The sequence below is a fragment of the Melanotaenia boesemani genome, chromosome 23 (assembly GCF_017639745.1).
Source record: "Melanotaenia boesemani isolate fMelBoe1 chromosome 23, fMelBoe1.pri, whole genome shotgun sequence".
NCBI lineage: Eukaryota > Metazoa > Chordata > Actinopteri > Atheriniformes > Melanotaeniidae > Melanotaenia > Melanotaenia boesemani.
The window spans coordinates 8,772,125-8,788,502 of record NC_055704.1 but is presented as its reverse complement, the minus strand read 5'-3'; the positions used below and the strand labels follow the sequence as shown (position 1 = coordinate 8,788,502).

Below are 16,378 nucleotides of genomic sequence, written 5' to 3'. Positions count from 1 at the left end.
CTAACACCCTCCTGATCCATCGCTGCATTTCTGCTTTTAAAAAAATCCTCATTTAGTATCAGAGTGAAATGTCAGTTTGCTGATGCATTAGGTCAGTATGTGTAAAATTGCCAGCTTCAGGGATATCAAACTGTAAAACTGGAGCTGAACCATGTCTGAATTTTGGTATAGAGTTTCTGATTAAGTTAACTGTCACTACTATGGTCTAAAGGATGTTTTAGAGGCTTTTTCACCATAAGATTAGTGTGGTTCTAATTTGTGACATATAGCATTTCTTTTTGTTCCTCATGTTGTTTTCTATTGTTAGATTCTTAAGAAATGGAGATTACAAGAATGTAATTTATAACTGATTCTTCAACTCTGTCTGGGGAGATTTTCAGCTAATGTTCTGCTTTTTGTCTGTCCAACAGTAACGGCACCGCCGGAAAGATGAACGGGGCACTGGAGCATTCGGATCAGCCAGACCCGGATGCCATCAAGATGTTTGTGGGCCAGATCCCGCGCTCTTGGTCAGAGAAGGAGCTGAAGGAGCTGTTTGAGCCGTATGGAGCAGTCTACCAGATCAACATCCTCCGAGATCGCAGCCAGAACCCTCCACAGAGCAAAGGTACTGGGACATAAACACAATGGACAATGAGTCGTGCTTTGCTACCTTTACTCTGTCCATTCTTATCATCATCATCCTCGTCCTCCATCCTTGTTCTTCCTCTTCCAACTCCATGTTTTCTCCTCTAACTTCCTTTTTTCTCCTGTTTTGGTTATTTCCTCCTTTTGTTGTTTGCCCTGAAGGCAAAACAGTCCTTCAAAGCTTCCTTTTTTTACCCCACACATAAGAAACATGCAAATATACCATGACACATGCATGTGAGCATAATGTACAATGACAAATCCAGACGCACACAGAAAACACACTTTTCCTCTCACAGGGATGCACGACAGCTGTGTTCAAAAGGGCATCGCAGTTATTTTCCAGACTGAACACATTATACATGTCCAAAATTACACAAACACACATTTCGTGCATCATCTGAAGACAAAGACTTACCCTGCCAGACTTGTTCAGTCAATTGTACAAAATTTGCAGCTATTTTCTCCCATTTGCTTTCTTTTTTTTTCTTTGATGAATTCGTCAAGTGTGAGAGCAAACAATAGAGACAGCAGCAACGAATAGACAGTAGAACTGCCATATTAACAGGTATCAACCAGAGTGGGTGCTGATGACACTTCAGATGAGACATAGAGAGTGGGAGGAAAGTAAAGATAGAGAGGGAGAGGATGACAGGAAGGGAGACGCGGTGCTTCCATCCAACTGTAAAGCACATTTCAAGTTTCAAAGTGTCTCTTGAAACAAAATATAAATCAGGTGGGATGAAGTGCATTAGGACATTAAACACTCCTGGAATAGAATCCAGGAGTTTGGGACAGTTCATCCTCATGAAGATTAATGTGTGTGGCTGATGCTACTGCATGTTAACATTGCCATAAAGGGTCCTAAATCCACAAAAATAAGTATACTAAATATAGAGTTAATATGAATTTATTTGAAAGATAAGAAAATTTCTGCCAAGATTAAAGTAGGAGAACCAGCACATAATGGCCATTTCTATTCTTGGTTTCTGTTGGCTACCAAAAATGCAAATTACAACCAAAACCACCATCTTCCTTAATCTTTGCTAAGTTCACAAATTTGCCTTAAAAAGGGCCTGACTGATTAAGTATTGTAATAAAGCATGAAAATAGGATGTTGTGTTATTGCTTTTAAGCGCAGCACATATATGCAAACAGAAAGAAAAATGTTTGTGTCAGAATATATCTCCGAAAAAACTCACTGAAAGTGGTCCTCTGCTTTTAACCCATCACAAGTTACACTAGGAGCAGTGGGTTGCCATTTTTTCAGGCGTTCAAGGAGCAGTTGGAGGGTTAAAGGTCTTGTTTAGCAGTTTATTCCTATTGCCAGCCTGGGGACTTGAACTCGGGTCCTTCAGACCCAAGCCCACCTCTGTAACCACTCCCTCATTGTGTTGATAGTACTGATTGCATTGATAGCCAACCCTACTATGATATTATTTCCATCTGGGATTAATAAATTGTGTTTCATCTCATTTCATTGGCAGAAAATTGTAAATTCTATGCAAAACTACACGTCAACAATTTATGCATCCATGGGCACCAATACTGACACCATGTGATCATCAGAAGGAGTGCAGGGCACATTGCAGATGATATTTGAGACTAATGGCAAGTATTTTTCTGAGACTTGAATGTTGTGAACATTCAGTATAGAGCTGCACGTTTTTTGGCTAAATGTGAGTCACAATTGTTCTACATGATTCTTCTTTTTTCACAGCAACCACTTGTTGCTGTCGAGTATGTGCGTTCCATAACAATGACAGAATATGCTCATAATCCACATATAACAATAAAGTAAATATAATTAAGGTAAAATGTGTGAATAGTTTTTGTTGTTACCTTTGTACAAGACAATTCAAAGTGCTTTACATAAAACATTAAAAGCATTACAGCAGGGTGCAGGAAGCAATAATAAGCGCATTAAAAACAAACTTTAAAAGAAATAAAAGAAATCAAATAAAAACAAAGAAAAATAGTTAAAATAAAATAGATAAAATGCAAGAAAAAAGTTCCAGTGTGTGGAATTAACAGTTGTTTTGATAAAAGACAGCAGATAGAAAGGTTTTTAACCCTGATTTAGGGAGTTTCAGCAGACCTGCAATTTTCTGGGAGATTGTTCCACATGTGAGGAGCATAAAAGCTGAGCACTGCCTCTTCATGTTTAGTTCTGACTTTGGGAACAGAAAGTAGATTTGACCCTGATGACCCAAAGGTTCTGATTCCTTCATAACAAAGGAGAAGATCCTGAACGTATTTTGGTCCTAAACCATTCAGTGCTTTGTCAACAGCAGGATTTTGAAGTCAATTCTTTACAGACAGGAAGCCAGAGAAAAGATCTGAGGACTGGAATTCTATGATCTGCTGTCTTGGTCTTAGTGAGGACTCGAGCAGCAGCATTCTGGACTAACTGCAGCTGTCCCTTTTATGAGGATAGCATTACAGTTGTCCAGTCTACTAAAGATTAATGCATGGATAAGATTTTCTAAAGTCTTGCTGAGTCATCAGTTCCTTAATCCTCAATATGTTCTTTAAGTGATAATAGGCTAATTTCACAACTGTATTAATGTAACTGCTAAAATAGAGGCCCACTCTACTGAAACTGCTCTTCTGTCAGTTATTGATTTCTTACGGCTTGTCAGGTCCGACCTGTCCGCTGCCTTTGACACGGTCAACCACCAGTTCCTCCTCTCCATATTCTTGGAGGTTGGCATCTCAAGATCTGTCCTCTCATGGTTCATATTCTACGTCACAGGAGGATCCTTCAGAGTATCTTGGTGAGGGGTAGTGTCCAGATCACATGGGCTGACAACAGGGGTGCCTCAGGGCTTAGTGCTTGACCCTCTTCTCTTTTCACTATACAACTCTTCATTTAGTGCAGTCATTAACTCACATGGCTTCTATTACCACTGCTATGCAGATGACACTCAGCGTTTCCTTTCTAACCCACCTGGCGACACAACCGTCACAATGCGAATATCAGCATGCCTTGCTGATATTGCCACATGGATGAAGGATCACCACCTTCAGCTAAATCAAGAATCCAAGAACGAGCTTGTCTGTCAAGCCAATCATTCCTTACCTCCACAGATAAACGTGAAGCTTGACTCTATCACACTTGTGCCTACGTCTTCTGCCAGGAATCTTGGTGTCATGGCAGTCAACCAGCTACCTGGAGGATCAGACCCTAACTGACAGAGCACATGGCACAGCTCTTGATTCAGACTCTAGTCATTTCACACATTGACTATTGCAATTCTTAACTGGCAGGCCTGCTTGCTTGCTCAGTTAAACCTCTGCAGATTATTCAGAATGCAGCAGCACATCTGGTCTTCATCCAGCCCAAAAGAGCTCATGTCACTCTGCTGCTAATTGCCCTTCACTGGCTTCCAGTTGCAGTGCCCATCAAATTCAAAGCTCTGATTCTGGCCTAAAAAACAACAACAACCCAACCCAAACAGATCCTGTCTACCTTCACTCCTTAATCCAGAGCTACACTCCTTCTCGAAAGTTACGCTTTGCCAGTGAAAGACGCGTAGTGGTCCCACCACAACGTGATGCAAAATCAGGCGTTAGATTATTTTCCTCTGTTGTTCCCTGGTGATGGAATGATCTACTCTGTCCAATCTGCAAAGTATTTATTTACTTTTAAGAGCAAGCTAAAGACTCTGCTGTTTAAGGAGCATTTCCACACTTACCTCAACTCTTCTGCTCATCAGAATGAGTTAAAAAGGCTTGTCCAGCTCTTTGGCACAACTCAGCACTGAATAAGCTGGGTCCAATTACACCCAAGATGATATTGTGTGAAGAAATCATGATCTCATAATTAAACAAAAGAACTATTGTATGGAGGGAGGTAAGGGGAAAAAATGCACTGCCTCTAGCACTTCATGACAGCACCCGTGTCCAACTGGACTCGCAGCAGTCCGACTACCACTTACTTATTTATCTCCTGTTGTTTTGATTTCTTGCTTGTGTTGTTCTTACTCTCAGATGTTAGTTGCTTTGAAGAAAAACATCTGCTAAATGACTGTAGAATGTAAAATGTGACAACTCCCAGATTTCTGGTTTGGTTGTTAGTTTTTAACTTAGTTGTTTGATACTAAGTACTGACTTTTAATCTTTCTTTCTTGGCTCCAAAAACTATTAAGTTTTGTCTTCATTTAACTGAAGGAAGTTCTGGCACATCCAATCTTTAATTTGATCGATGCAGTTGATCAGTTTGGATGGGACTATAGTCTCCTGGTGAGGTTGTTATGTAGATTTGTGTCATCAGCATAACTGTGGTAACATTTTGTTATTCTTCATAATTTGAGCGAATAGCAGCATGTAGATGTTGAACAGCAGTGGCCCCAAGATGGAGCTATGGGGAAACCCACAGGTTATTTTGGTTTGCTCAGATTTATAGTTACATATAGAAAAACAGTAGTTACTGTCTTTTAAATAGGACTCAAACCAATTAATTGCAGTGCCAGAAATTCTTACCCAGCCGGTCTAGTAAGAAGTTATGGTCGACCATGTCAAATGCAGCACTCTGATCTAGTAGTAACAGGACTGAAATGTTTCCACTATTGGTGCTTAAGTGGATGTCATTGAAGACCTTAACTAGAACAGTCTCAGTGCTGTGATGTGGCTAAAAACCTGACTGGTATACATCAAAACAGTTATTTTGTATCAGGAAGGTGTGTAGCTGAAATACAGCTTTTTCTATAATCTTACTAAGAAAGGGGAGGTTTGATATTGACCTGTAGCTGCTCATGAGTGACAAGTCTAAGTTTTTCTTTTTCAGTAGTGGCTTGATGACAGTTGTTATTAGGATCTGTGGGAAGACACCTAACAGGAGATATGTGTTTACAATCTGTAAGATATATAAGGTCATGCATCTTGAAACATTATTAAAAAGCCCAGTTGGCAGGGCATCAAGATAGCAAGTGGTGGTTTTTAGATGGCCAATGATCTCCTACAGGTTTTTAGGACTGTGTCTTGTGTGGACAGAGGGACATATGTCCTGCCCCTGGCATGGAAGCACTGAATTTTTCTGAATTTTGTCGGTGAAGAAAAAAGCTTACTCATTACAGGCCCAGTCGGATAGAAGTTCTGGGGTTACTGACACAGGAGGTTTAGTTAGCCTGTCAACAGTAACAAACAAGGTACGAGCATTATTGCTGTTCTTAGCAATGATGACAGAAAAGAAAGGTCGTTTTGCATTTCTCAGCTGCAGATTATAAATCCTCAGTCTCTGTAGATCCCATAGTAAATCTGCAACTTTGTTTTCCACCACCTGTGTTCAGCTTTTCGACAATCTCGTTTTTCACTGTAGCATTTTTCTATGGAGCTCTCTTTTTGGCAGTGATCACTTTCACCTTGGTGGGAGCAATGACATCAATAACGCTTGTAATTTTACCACTCAATGATCCAGAAGCTCATCAACTGAAGGACAGGGGAGGGGTGGGTGAGTGGGAGAAAACTTGTATAAACATTTTAGTGGTATTTTCACTGATGTACTGTTTCATGATAACCTCTGGGCTTTTTTGTTGAAAATAACAGCACTCTCACAGAAAACACAGGAATGATCAGACAGAGCAACATCCATCACCACAACCTTGGAAATATTCAGACCTTCAGAGATGACTAGATCCAGACAGTCTGTTGTGCGTTTTTTCTCTTACATGGTGAGTTAGACCAAAGTTATCAAAAACACAACACAATTCTTTGGTCTCTCTGCCCTGCGGGTATCAGCATGAATGTTGAAATCATCAACAATAGCCACAATTTGAGTAATTTTGTTTCTTACATCTGAAACCACACGTCACCAACAATCAGAGCCTGAGGCCCAGCCGTTTGCTTTTGTTGTCGCCTTTTACTTCCTCAGTTGTTTTTTGGTCTTACACTATTGTGTAGGGAGATTTCATCCTGGTCATCAGATGTATATCCAGAATCCTGCAGTGGTTGAGCAAGCCTGTTTTGTAGTTGTATGTCTGGTTATTGTTGAGGAGACTTGTTGTTAGTTTTCCTTTTAACAAGTGGCTATTAATTGCTAAGGAGAGGGGTTAAGGAGGTACCTGGCCTGGATGGCAGAGCAGGCCAGCCGGTCGTGTCACTAATCTCAGCAAATTGGGCTCTGTTTGTTGCTCGTCCTCCCATTTCCCTGTGAGATGATTTACTCTTCAGCTTTGCACAAAGAGCATTCCAGGGAGGACCATCAGTGAAAGAGTTATTACCTTGTGCACTGTCCTACTGTTTTTTTCCAGTAATGTTTGTCTTAATCAGCTGTGTGTTAGCAAGATCTTGTTTGCTGTTGTTCATCAATGGCAAAGTTTTATCGTTTCCACACAATCCATTCTCTACGACATTCACCTCATTCACTTGAGCCATTGAATCTTTGTTTCCAGCATTGTGATCTTCTGTAGAAGTTTATAATAGTCATCTGTAGAGAGGGGAGGCATCTTGCGGCGAGTTAGCTTTAGTTTCTAAGGAAATGTGGATAAGACTTCTGCTATTTGTAGACCACGCTGACGTGACACTGACAAGATTGTATGAGTCTTAAAAAAGTTGTAGTATCCAACCAAATCTACCACAAAATACAGTCCCAGTGATTAATAAGTATCCAGGAGCCATTGCCCATTAATTTCTCAAGTAGAAAAATAGGAATATTGGCAGAAAAATGGAAGCAGAGGGGAGAACGAAGCAGCAAAGCGTCAGCAGGGCACAGAAGCAGGAAGAAAAGGATTATTGTAAAGTAAAACGCAAAAGGGAATGCAGTGTGATCTGAATGAAGGGAAATCTGCATGTAATTGTGCAGCCTTAATCCTGTAAAATTCATGTGTTCTTTTTATATTCACAAGATTGGAATTGGGTTAGGATCTAGATTCTTACCATACATATTTAATAAATTTAAGCTTTACGTACAGCACACTGTGGGCATGCCAAAATTAAATCAGACCCTGGTTGTTACTGCAAGTAACTTACTTAGCAGTTTATAGCTGACCTCCAAAAAGTCTCATGTTTTGAATGTGAGGCTATTTCCTTATTTTTGGTATGATTTAGATTTAAAAAAAAAAAGAATTGGGACAACTCAAGGCTTTGATGCTCTCACATAATTTTTATCAAAGCATCAGACCTTAATTGACTTTTTTCAGAGACATATTTAAAGTTTTATAAATACCGATACCTCGAACATTCAGCAACCATTGATCCTTTGAAAATAAAAATGGTTGATGCCCACACAGCAGGACAAGGTTAGAAAGCTGTTCTTTCTCATATTTTAATTAAAAAAAAATTGACAGGAACAGTTTGGGTCAAGTTGAACACATCTCTTTAATTATAAAAGGCATTCAGGAAGATTTAGCAGACTGGAGTGTTGGTGCATTGTTCTGCTGTGCAGCCACAAATATAACCCTTGTGATAAAATGTCACCACAAAATTAGGCTTGAGAGGTTTGTAAATAGTAACTAAGCAAGGCTGATGCTATTTGAAAGAACGTTGAGTTGGTGGAAGAAAAGAATGCTATATTTCGTAAACATAACACTTTTACAAATGCTAAGCATGAGGGTGGATGGATCATGGTTTGGGCTTGCGTTGCAGCCCAAAATGTGGATCATTTTTACAGTCAGAGGAAGTGACATACCAACACAATCTGGTTGCTTTTCCAACAGAATAATGATCACACACATAAAATTTCCCAATGGACAACCTTAAATAGTGCAAACTGAGGGCTCAACCTTATAGATCCTCAATACATTGATCTACATAGATGCATCCGTTCAGTGATAAAAAAAACAACACTGGTCCAAATTAGAAATATTACATAATAATTTATATAAAGCATTTAAGAAACAACACACAGAATTGTTTTGATTTGATATGTTAGTTGCCTTTTCTGATTTGTTATTGATGAATATGGTTGTGTTGTGATATTCTCGTTTCAGCTGCTGGCTCCTGAATTGAATTAAAAATTGTTTGGTGACAAAATTGAATCTATTTAATTTTGTTGTAGGATCACACTTGTTTACACCCCTTATATTGATAGACCTCAAAGGAAGAATACACGAAAGACACTGTAAGAAGCTTAGAGCCTTTTGAAGAAAAAATGTGTTAACATACCTGAAAGTTGCTTGACTGGAAAAAAAAGTGTTTACAAGCACTGACCAAGCAGAGTGTTGAATATAACATATCACATCATTTACTTTATTCACAGCAGTGGACTATGGGTGTCCAAACATTTTCATGCCTTTCAGTTCTTTTTTCTCAGCTCTATTTACTTTGATCCAGCCTTGGTTTAATATTTGTTCCAGGATTTCATGTTTCGCTGTTATTTTATGTGAATCCAGTTTCAATGTTCCTCAGGTGAACTTCTGTTTTTGTCAGAAAATGTGGGTGAGGCAATAAATGATCAAATACTTGCATAATATTGAAAATTGATTTAAATTTTCATTGGCTAAAAGATGTCTCCATCGTATCTCTACAGCTTCACCTAAGTCTCACTCTGATTTCTCTTCCCCCTGGCTTCCTGTGATTGTGAGTCATATGAGATTATGAAAGCCTGTAGACGGCTTTCTTCCAACAGTCAAATCAACTCATTTATGCACACCAACACACTTGCTGAGCGCTTTGTAGTTATGTGCTTTTAGCCTTGAGATGACTCCTCTCCCCACCAGTCTTGTTTCGCTCCTTTTCTACTTGTGCTTGTCTCCAAGTGTGGGGCGGGGTATATGTGGGAGGTAGTTTCCCCCTCCTGCCCTTCAGCTCCCACAAATCTTCTGCTCCATCCTCACTACCCTTGAAATGAGTTGTTTTTATGGTTTATAAGTCAAGTATCACTGCATTTCTATCAAGAAATGCAGCCCCCGATCTATGTGGAACAACAGTCCTGCTCTGCATGCCTAATCTTTTTTTTCTGTGCGGTGAGTAACGGTAAATGGCATCGCCCGCCGTTTTTCCTGGTAAAAACAAATATAATCTGTACATTTACTGTTAAACTTTGCTGCCACCCTCTTCCACCAGTTGCTCTGCTCTGTTGCTTATCATCAGTCACAAACTCTCTCACTCAATCACTCCTTCTCCACTGGAGCTATGCTACAGGGTTTCAGGGTAAGGGGGGGTCTATAGCTCCGTTTCCACCAACAGGTCCGGTCCAGTTTGGAATGGGAAACATTTTTATGTCAGTTATAATAGTGGCACTTGGAGAGGTTATCACTCATGCTCTAGATCAGTAGTTCTTAAACTTTTTTCAGTACTATACCCCTATTGCAAAATATTTTTTAAGGAAAAATATCGTCTCAAACATGACATGAGAAACACTAAAATAGTCATATAGTCATAGTCATATATGTGGTTTATATTAAACTTTTGATTTTGTTATTCGTAATTATTGTACTACTTAAATTTTTTATTCTTTGTTTTATTTACCTCAAGTGCCTCCTGCAGTATTCCATAGTACTCCCACTGCTCGATATAACCAGGAAAGCTGAATGCTTCCGTTGTTGTTGAACATGTTGAATTATTTAGCTCTTAGGAGCAATTTAATGTTAAACATTTTATCATGTTTATGGAAGCTCTCTGGTGGAAGGAGAGATACTGAACTATTGAAGAGAAAAGGGAGGATGGAAAGAGCAGTCAGGTAGGGAAGAAAGAAGAGATATTGGATATGGCATTAGATGTAACGTTAAATATCATCATACATTAGCTGTATCATCTCACTGTTTTAACGTACATGCATTGGGACATTATAATTTAAGTATTTACAGTCTACCACTATGTGTACTACTGTCTATAGTTTGCTATAACACCTTTTTTATATCTTTAAATATATTTCCAGTCTGATCTAAGTCCAGGGTGTCTTTAAAGGCTGGAAATGCCCCTGGTTACAGTGTATTAAGAGGAAATGTAGCATTAGATTGGGTTCTTACTGGTCTTGTTATGTGCTGGCGTTGAGAGCTGTTGTTGTTTTTCTCAGAGTTAAGAAAGCCGGCTGGCCTCATCTGCTCCTGGCTCCACTGTGAAAAATCTCTCGAGCATCGGGAAAATTGTGGCCTCTTCTGCTTTGCCGTGTTTATTCTAAATTAGCGCTGATGCTGTTTGAAAAAGGTCTCGGCCATTTGAGGCAAATGAGCCCATTCTGATGACCCACTGGTGACCCAGAGGTTTTTCTCCTTCTTTATAAAGTAGCAGTTTGGGTTTAAACAAGCTTGTTATCCACACCATGACAATGACGTTTCATGGCTGCAGCTGTAATTCAGAACAAGTCTAACAACTTTTGTTTGCATCCTTGTTAGACGACATTTCAGTAACCTAAAAAAGAAACAGCACAGCAAAAAAAAAAACATTGACAGCAGAAATTTGGAAAATGCTAACTTTTATAAAGAAGTAAAAACAGACTGAATTCTTAATGAATTCAGATAAGTTGGTCTTTACATAATCTTAATAAGACCTGCTTTTCTTTTTTTCTTTTTTATAGGATTCAATTTGTCAGATTAGATGTAATAATGCTTTGGATTTTGGCCACTTTTGGGGGGTCAAGTGTAAGACAGTGACCAACTTTTATCCATATCAACAGGCAACTGTTGATGCACATCAAGTTATTCTTTGGCTTCAAACATTTAGGTTTTATGCATGAAAGAAATCTATCTACCCTTTAAATGGTTCAAATTTGAACGTACTCTCCTGCATCGTCAAAGCAACACTACATGCGTTTCTAACCTTACAACCAAACTTAACTTTTATTTCCAACCCAATGCATCATGTTGCAGCTACATTTTTTTACAGCACTGCCTCTCGTGCCTGCAACTGGATATCAACACACAGACTGTGTCTGATTCAGAATGAAACACAAGAACACATTATCAGAAGAAGTAAGGGGGAAAAAAAGGAGAAAGTGACGGAACAAAAGATAAGTCATCATCTGACTGACTTTTACTGGTTGATGGGGGCTCAAAGATGAGACAGGACGCAAAATGGATGACAAATCAGACTTTTTTAGGGGGTGCCAAGGTTCAGCTCTGGGGCTTTGATCTCAAACATTAATCAAACATTTAACTTTTACCTATGAAAGTAATCCGTTTAACATTTGAAATTATTCAGATATGTCTACTCGTTGCACATTTAAAGAGCTCTCAATATTCTAATTAGCTCCACTTTTTATTAGCTTGCAGCTACGAGGAAACCTGTCAGCTGATCTGGCAGATTGATGCGGTCAAGCTAAGGATTTAAAATGGGAGAGGTGAACGCAGCACTTAGTTAATAAATCAGAGAATCCCCCTTTTTATTTCTGCCTTGGTTGATTCGTGCTTAATACAACACACGGGCGTCATCTGAGCTGCAGTTACAGCTGCACAAGTACTATTCCACTTGGAATAAAATCTGTTCATGTGCTTTAAAAATCCAGTCTTAAATGTCCTCTTATTTCACTGTGAGAAGCCAACACACGAATCCACTGAAGTTAAGTTTGAATCTTTTGATTTAATTATTACAAACAGCTAATAAAAGTGTTTGATGGTCACCTCTTGGCACTGAGAGAGAAACCGGGATCTCGGATCTGTAATTTGTCCATAGGTAGAAATACTTTTTAAAATAATCGTAAGTGCAAAACTTTAAATTCAAGTTGAATTTAATACAGTAAAATTCAGTTTGTTATAATCCAATTAATCTAAAAACACTCTATTGTTTTAGTTTAATACTTTCTATTGATTACCTACTATTCTGGGCACTTTCGTCAAAAAACTTTATTTCCTCAGCTAACTGAGCTAGTGTGACATTACTGGATGTTTTTTTCAGAAATTGGACTACTATGGATGATTTACAGATTAATTAAAAGAAGCTGAAGATGAAACCAGAAACTGGCTTGGAGCTCTGGCTAAAGTAAATTACAATTTTAGCATGTCACACCAGCAAGTGGATATCTATGGATCAGTGTAATCCTGCTGTCTCATTATTCTCATCATCTGGCGTCGCATGTGGGTCTTAAGTGCTTCTTGAGAGGCTGCTTTAAACTGACAAAAGTAAAACTCCTTCAGCAAAACACGCCATTTTCCCAAATGTGTTTGGCACCAAAGAGTATTGTCTTTATAGATATTATATCAGCTTCCAAAAGTACGTACTGCAGATGCTTTTAATGATCTCCTTTAAGCCTGTTTAGTTTCTTTGGAAGCCAAATATAATTAATCATGGACCACAAATCGGAAGTAAACTTGTTTTACTTTAATAAGTTCATAGGAAGTACGTTGCATGTACTCCAATAGCAGTACATTTAGTCCCTTTATACATACTGCAGATTCTATTTAGTAGTTTGACCCAGGTGTGTGCATTTAGGATACGTGTGTTTATTTATGCTGACTAGGACAGTCTGGGGAATTTTGCTACACTACTGTTGGTTTAATGTGTTTGGAGTTAATAAACAGATGACTGGATGAGCATGGGAGGTGGGGGAGTTGGTGAGAAATGGAGCAATTTGCCATTTTTTTATTGATAGAGAGATGGAGATGGAGGGAGAGATAAAAAGAGAATGAGACAAGGAGAGCCAGAGGGGTAAACAGAAAACGGTCCTCTTGCTACAACACAACCGTAAGCTCCGTGACGGGTTTGTTGCAGTGTTTGCGTCTGTGTTGTGGCAGGGAATGTGCGATGTAATTTATCTTAATGATACAGCTTGGCCCACATGAGCAGCTGACACACACACAATAAGTTTAATGTCTTCATTAAGAGGCTCTATTTGGAACAAAATGACCTGGAAATAATCTAAAAAAATAGAAAACTCTAACAACTTGAATATGAATCACAGGGGATTTGGATTACGTGGAGCTTGTACTGAATGGAAAGATTATTATAAGAATGATGGGGAATAAAAAGCTCTTAAGTGATTTTTGTCAGCCTGACCTGCAAGTAAACGAAAAGGTAGGACAAGGACAAATTTTATAATAATTTTGTACTCAATTTTTTTTTCTTTTTTATTCTGTTTTATTTATTTATTCATTTGTATGTAGAAAATGAAAATTCAGGTTTCTGTAGTGTGTTTATTCCAGACTGCCCTTTCTGGTGGAGATTTGACTGGAACCTAGAAAATCTAATGATGCCATATAAACATCGTGCAAATATTGCATATGAAGTGTAATTTAGCCCAAACCAAACATTTCCCAGACAGTCCTCAGTGAACAAAATGGCGAGTAAAAAACAGACTTGAGCAAAAAACTGTAAAACAAATTCCCAGGTTTGTACGGACTTTCAATCCCGATTGTTAGTCCTGAGATTTATTCCACCACCCGACCACCAACCCAAGAACACACCTTGTTGCTTTTTGAACAAATTATGCTAATATAGTTATGTAAATGTTTACATAATTTGTATCAGTGTAGACAAACAACCTATGAAATCCCACATGAAATGGACATGACATAAAAAAACAACATTGTCCCAGATTAGCTCTTCAGTTTGTAATTGTAGAGATTGAGATATGGCTGCATATATACAGTATAAACATAGAATAAGAAGCTCTCTATGGTTATATTTGTTAAATAATTAACTGAAAACATTTCGTAACGCACCTGCAGAACATTAATAAGGCTAAGAGAGGAAAGCTATATAAGTGTAGACCATTTAAACTTGTGGAAATCCTAACCAAGCTGTTTTGTTGCTTAAAATTCAGTAGGCAAAGTGAAAAGTCATATTGTAAAGCAAAAATTAAATAAAAGTAAAAAGTAAGGGTCCCAGTAGGATAATGGAATTTGAACCTTAGATCTGAGTGAAGGTCCAGTATTTCGATTATTCTCCCATTCACCTGTATACAGAAGCACTGAGGTGTACAGTTGTATTTGTGACTACTCCAAGCAAAGCATGACACTGGCTTGTTGTCATGTTAGACCAGCAGATATAATCTGTTCTGTGCTGCAATAACATTAACTTTGTCCACTGTTTTTTGTTGTTGTTGCTGTTGTTGTTATTTTTGTCATTATATTGGAATAAAGCCTGTTTGCACTTTTTAACTACTGTCATTTTGATTTTGAAATAAAACCAAGCTGCCTAAAAGATCTTCTCATGTTATTCCCCATTTGGTAACTGGTAGTTTAATGAATAAAAATAAATAATAAAAAAAAAATAATAAAAAAAACATAAAAATAAACAGTTGATTCGTGTCTGTGACACAAACTTCTCAAAAAGGTCTACATTAGAAGACGGAAGTGTGTCATGGTTGAGTTACACACAGTTATGATCCAGGAAACTACAATTAATTGATCATTTAGGTCAATAACTTTTACATATTTAGTTTGAAACCTTGGAAATCACTGTGTTCACTATCTCTTGATATTTAGTTATGTTAAGGAACCCAGACCACTTGGTTAGGTTAAGGCAATGAAAGGTAATTGGTTGGGGTGATAAAAGCATTGTGGGCTGCCTCTTAAATGCAAACCAAAATACTTAAATTCTCCTTTAGCAGCATCAGCCATTTGAACAAGTGCCCTAAATTAACATGTTTTGTTCAGCTGACAAAGGCCTTGAGGTTTCTGCAGCAATTATTACAGGTGCAGTGAGGTGATGTTGTATTAGAGCTATAAATCCAGTGAAGGTGGATGTCAGAGTGGATGCATGCATGATGTATGCACAAAAGAACTCTTAAGCAACTCTTAAGGCAATCGTTGTCTTTATGAAGTCATGAAATTATGACATAGACTTGGTTTCTCATCTGAAACCTTGAGTGTGGCCAAATAGAGAAATATGGATTTGAATTTGAGGTTGTCCAAAGCAATGCAGAGGCATACTTGTGTCACCAGGAAATATATTTCCACAGATCTTTCATGTTGATTTAAAAGTCTGTCAAGTTGTTCAATGCAGATCAATACAGAATCATATTCCTTAGATGAATTAATATGCATCCTCTGTGAGCTGATCACACATGAACAGCTTTAGGTTTAGTGGGGTAAATCTGGCATTAGAATGCACCTCTTCGATCGAACTTACCTCCCCAATCTATTTGTAAATAAACACTTACCATTCATCATTTTTCTGTGCCAAATGCCAGAATCATTCATAGATCCAATTCTGCAAACCTGCATCCACCTGCACCCACATAATTTGCAATCTGCAATATTACCCAAGTCCAGTTGGTACCCAACCCTGCAGTAGCTCAAAGACAGCCACAGTCGTTTAGCTGCAGGAAAAAACAAAAAGGATGTTGTAGATTGAAATGTCATTTTGACTGCTAATAAAAGATAATTCACAAATCCAGTGAATATTGGGGACATCATTTCAAGCCTGGAGACAAACAGATGCCGGCAGATTACAGCCTCTGATTTTCGATCACTGCTCAGATCAAAATGTCCCTGCCTGGGTTACTCTGATGCAGCATCCAGGGACTCACACCCATCCAACAGCAGACATCCGTTTTGCAAGCCAACTGTCTTCTCTCGCTCAGCTATGGCAACGGCAAGCGAACACTCTTCCATCCAAGACAATTATCTGCTCTAATGGATTCAGTTGAGACGGGGCCGACCTGAGACGGAGGACTGATTTATTTCATTCTTTCCTAAAGCAGAGCGGCCAATTATATCGCCTTAACTAGACGTTAGCTTTTTTAGTCGGCTACCCAGGCCCAATTAGAGAGCAGCTGCAGGTGGATTTTAATGGGAGCTTTTCTCTGTGTGGATTCTCAGCTCATCTGTTCTTTTTTTTTTCTCTCTGTTTATACTTTTGCATGCCTCAGCGACAGAGAGAGTTGCCTGGTTATAAGCAAAGTTGCAGAGTTGGATTTTTTTTTACATCCCCT

The 16,378-nt window shown here is 38.6% G+C and overlaps 1 protein-coding gene across 20 annotated transcripts in view; it reads left to right on the top strand.

Annotated features, from left to right (window-relative positions):
- The window catches only part of celf2 (cugbp, Elav-like family member 2), a 255,452-nt gene that overhangs the window by 149,040 nt on the left and 90,034 nt on the right, over nt 1-16,378 (top strand). For all 20 annotated transcript variants that reach the window (XM_041977214.1, XM_041977215.1, XM_041977206.1 and 17 more), the window contains one exon: nt 411-607. In XM_041977214.1, the coding sequence (XP_041833148.1) occupies nt 411-607 (197 nt within the window). The remainder of the gene's footprint in view (nt 1-410; nt 608-16,378) is intronic.